At 20.5% G+C, this 4,443-nt stretch overlaps 2 protein-coding genes across 2 annotated transcripts; one reads left to right on the top strand and one right to left on the bottom strand. All coding sequences in view use genetic code 6, as the record gives it.

Moving 5' to 3' along the window:
• Positions 1–491: 491 nt before the first annotated feature.
• On the bottom strand, positions 492–1,250 carry TTHERM_01683250 (kinase domain protein; the record flags this gene model as incomplete). The annotated part of the gene is made up of 3 exons (XM_001029231.2): positions 492–527; positions 583–617; positions 818–1,250. 3 exons carry the CDS (start codon positions 1,248–1,250, stop codon positions 492–494), a joined length of 504 nt encoding a protein of 167 aa, XP_001029231.2.
• A 1,979-nt stretch (positions 1,251–3,229) lies between these two features.
• TTHERM_01683270 (hypothetical protein) lies at positions 3,230–3,893 on the top strand (the record flags this gene model as incomplete). Its single annotated transcript, XM_001029233.2, has 2 exons — positions 3,230–3,361; positions 3,735–3,893. 2 exons carry the CDS (start codon positions 3,230–3,232, stop codon positions 3,891–3,893), a joined length of 291 nt encoding a protein of 96 aa, XP_001029233.2.
• Positions 3,894–4,443: the final 550 nt, after the last annotated feature.

The raw sequence follows: 4,443 nt of genomic DNA on the forward strand, positions 1-4,443 counted from the left end.
ATTAAAATTTTTTTAGTTATAAAGATTTTTTTTGTTTTAAAATTTTATTTTTTTGAATTTAAGATAAGTAATAAAATTTTGGATGGATAGTTAATATTAATTAATTTTTTAGTTAATAACTAATTCATATTTTTAAATTAAATATAGCAAAATGCCATTCAAAAATCAGTATTCTGGAAACGACTAGATAAATGAATGTCATTTATTTAATTAGCTTCTTAGCTGAGTTAAGCAAAGCTAAACAATTACTTATTTATAAATAAATGTATATAATGTCATTCATTTATCTAGTCGTTTCCAAACAACTAGATTTTTTAATAGTATTTTGCTATAACTTTTTTACTTAATTATCTAAAATGTAAAAAATAAAAACAAATATTTATAAAAAATTTTTAATAAAAAATTAAATTATTATATTGGGAAAATAGATTATAAAATTTTGATAGATTAATCTTCTAGAAGGTTTAATTAAGAAATTTTGAAAAATTTAATCAAAATAAATGAAAAATTCTTAATTATGGGGAATCCTAAAAGATTAATTAAAATTAACATTTTTATATTAAATTAAATAATTTCTATTACATTTTCTAAATTAATTAAATCTGCTTAGCGCAAATCTATTATTTTTTAATTAAACTATCAAAACCAAAAAAAGACTTAGAAAAAAAAATATAATTACCTATTTTTAAAATGGTGATGCGTAAGCCATGCCAGGTCAATAAAAAGTATAAATGTATCTTATTTTATGTATTTTCAGACGTTTTTAAAAAAATGAAATATAAAAAAAAATGGATGAAAAATATGTGATTTTTTTTACTCTCGCAAAGCTCCATTTCCATTACAAAGAAGGATTTTACTTCAGTTTAAACGATAATATCGTTTCCATCAGCATCTTCATCTTCTTTTTCTTCCATTAAATAGAAGCAATCATATACATTTACTAAAAATTCTGATTGGCTAAACTTTTGAAGCATTTCATACTCCTTTTTCAAAGATTCAATTCCATTCTTGTCCTCTTGGTTTGAGCTCCCTATGAATTTGAGAGCTACTTGGCGATTCTGTTAAGAATTCTAAGCCTTTAAGAGAAGAGCATAAGCGCCACTGCTTAAGTACTCAAAATTTTTGAAGTATTTTTTCTAGCTGAACATCAACTTGACTAATTCCTTTATTGCTGATCTTTGAATTTAGCATTCTTTGGATACTTTGATTGAGATAGTTTCGATTAATTCGTTTTGAACTTTCTTAGACATTTTGCTATTCACTTTCGCTATGCGACTGGGGTTGTTAACTGGGGTACTGACTTACTTAAAGTAGGCTGAGGGGTTTGCTTTTTTACTAAAAACAGAGGTTTTTATAGAGATGTAAAATTTATATATATCAAAACCACTTTGTTTCTTCTATATAAAGAGGAGAATCAGCTTAATAATAAAAGAAATTAGAGCAAAACTGCCTATCAATAGAAATTGGCTAAAAATCAAGAAGATATCTTAATTAATTTTCAAATATACTAATAACTTTCTATTTTTAGATTATTATTATTAACAGATAAGATAGCAACATATATAAATAGCATCTTTTTAAATTTATAATATATTTTATAAATTATTTAAAATAATCATTTTTTTATGTGAAAGTATATTAACATAGTATTGTATTATATAAAATTTATCTCTAAATAATTACAATAATATGAATGATAAATAAATATGTAAATAGATATATATAAATATACTACTTAGTGGGTTTTAAAATAAATTAACTTTAAATGTATGTATTTACTATTGTAAAATCTTTTAAATTTTAATATTTATAAATTTTTTTAAAGCTTTTATGAAATATAATATATTACATATAAAACATACTTGAAAATCAAGTATAAGTAAAAGATATTAGCTACTTATTTTTTACTTGTTGTCAAATGACAATATTGTTTAGCTATTGCTTATTATTTATTAAATATACTAACAACTTTTCTTTTTATTAGATAAAATATTGTAAAAGGAAAAATAGACTAAAAGTCCTATTAATTAATATTGTTATTAAATGAAAGGATTGTATAGTTTTTATCAAAATTTTTTGTTTTTTAGTTAATTTTATCTAATCAAAGATCCTATTCACTAATCTTAAAATATGCTTTTACAGCGATGCTTGTTAATACCATGTATTTATTGAAGCAATATTTTTCCTTAAAAGTAAATATTTCTAGCATATTGACAGATTTTGTTATGAAAAAGTTAAATTTATGATTAAAACTTTTGTTCATTTTAACTATCTCCAAATTTTGACATGTTTTACTGTACATTTTTGTGATAGCAATTAAATATAGAGCGAAAGCAAAAAACAATAAAGATATTTAATGATATTTTGATTATTTTAAAAGATTATTCTTATCAGAATATCTTTTCAATTAACCAAAGTGCCTAATCACTGATCTACAAATATACTAACATCTTTTTTAATTAAAGCTAATTGATAATAATTCAAATCAATAATAATAATAATAATAATATTATAATCTATTTCATTTTTATAATAGAATTGTTATCTAATGCAAATTAAAATATTTTGTATAATAGCCTATACAAAAAAAATTATTTTTTAATATAAATAAATAATTCTACTTATTTTATTAACAGCGATAAATTAATTTTATTTTAAAAGCTAAAACTAATTTTTGATAAAATATTTATCTTTTATTTAATTTATAAAATAATTTAATATTTTTTTTACTTTAAAAAGAATATAAGTACCTTTAAACTGGCAATTTAACTGTCAACTAAATATATTATATCCTAAATTATTTTTAGCGATAAAACAAATAAATTTTTTAAATATTTTAGAATAAAAATATATTTTAAATAACTATGCTAGTATTTTTTATATTTAAATTAGAAAGCGATTAATTATATTTCAGCCATTTTTTCTTCATTTATTCCAGCCATTTTGTAGCAATAAAATTTATAACATAATATTTTAATTACTCATTAGAATAAGTATATTTTACAAAAATATAAAAATTTTTTTATATTAAATAGAATTTTTCTTAAAATATTTACTACTATTAATCTATTTGCTGACAATAAACGAATACCATATTGAATTTAATTCCTATTGATTTGGATATATTATGAATAACTTTTTTTATTTACTTACTATATTTACTTTGTATTTAAATATTAGAAAGATCTAAAATATGGCAAGCTTATTTAATTTAATTATAGGAAAAGCAATGAGTTTGACTGCTATTTGCAGATTTAAATTCATTACATAAACAATGAAGGTTTTAGTTAAAGTTAGTAGAATATTTAAGTTGAAATACAATCTATTTATTTCAAATCTTTATCATATTAATTAAGAAAAGGTAATAACTATAATCAAAAACTATTAAATGTCAGCAAAAAATATCTAGATTAAGTAAGCAAAATTCAATAGTCACCAAACAACAAATCTTAAAATGAACATATAGTAAAAAATTGAAGAAATAGCAAAAAAAACCTAGGGTTGCAGTATCGATAATAATAGAATCTTTATGTTCTTCTAAAATTTTATAAAGTATTATAAACACTCACTACATTTCTCAAAAAAACAACTAGAATTAAAAATTGTTCGATGCAACTGAAGTTAACCGAATGAGCAAGAGTCAGTTTTGAAAGAGTTCGATCTACTTAGGAATATTAAGCATTTGTCCATGTCTTGTTGACGTTTACAATCAATTCTATGTCTATAAAGAAAAGATCATAATCGAAGATTCGGATGTTGATGATGAAAATGAAGAAGAAGAAGAATAAATAGCTGAAAAACCTAAAAAGTAAAATGAAAAATTTAAGTCCTTCTTAGCTAGAGTTTTTACCTAAATTTTAATGGGCACGCTCAAATATCATGGTGTTAAATGAATGGTTTTATAAATAGTTTTGCTTAGAATTTAGATAAGCTCATAATAATAATTGAATTTATGAACAATTAATTAAAAAAGATAGGAAAGATGTTTGTTTTACTTTTTCTTGTTTTTCAAATCAATTATGTTGACTTTTATAAATAAAGATATTTTTATAAAATTAATTAATTAACAAAATAAATGAATGTATCTTATTCATTTTGTTAATTTCATCACTTTAGTGATCATATAACAATGGATAAATTTCATTCAAATATTATATGAAAAATTAAATTTGGTTATACATTCATTTTTTCATAAAATCTGTATTCTTCATTCCCATTTAATACTTACTTATATAACTATGATTTCATTTAACAAATATTCCTTTTATTTCCTTAAGGTTCATTCATTTTGCAAAAAGTTTACAATTGATCATTCATTCATTCGTTTTGATGAATTTTTTCTTACTAATTTTTCTATGAAAATCTGAATTGATTTTTGATAAATTTACTAACTAACTAACTAACTATTTTTTAATTTTATATCTTTTTCTTATCAAAAAAACT

Source organism: Tetrahymena thermophila (genome assembly GCF_000189635.1).
Source record: "Tetrahymena thermophila SB210 genomic scaffold scf_8254493, whole genome shotgun sequence".
NCBI lineage: Eukaryota > Ciliophora > Oligohymenophorea > Hymenostomatida > Tetrahymenidae > Tetrahymena > Tetrahymena thermophila.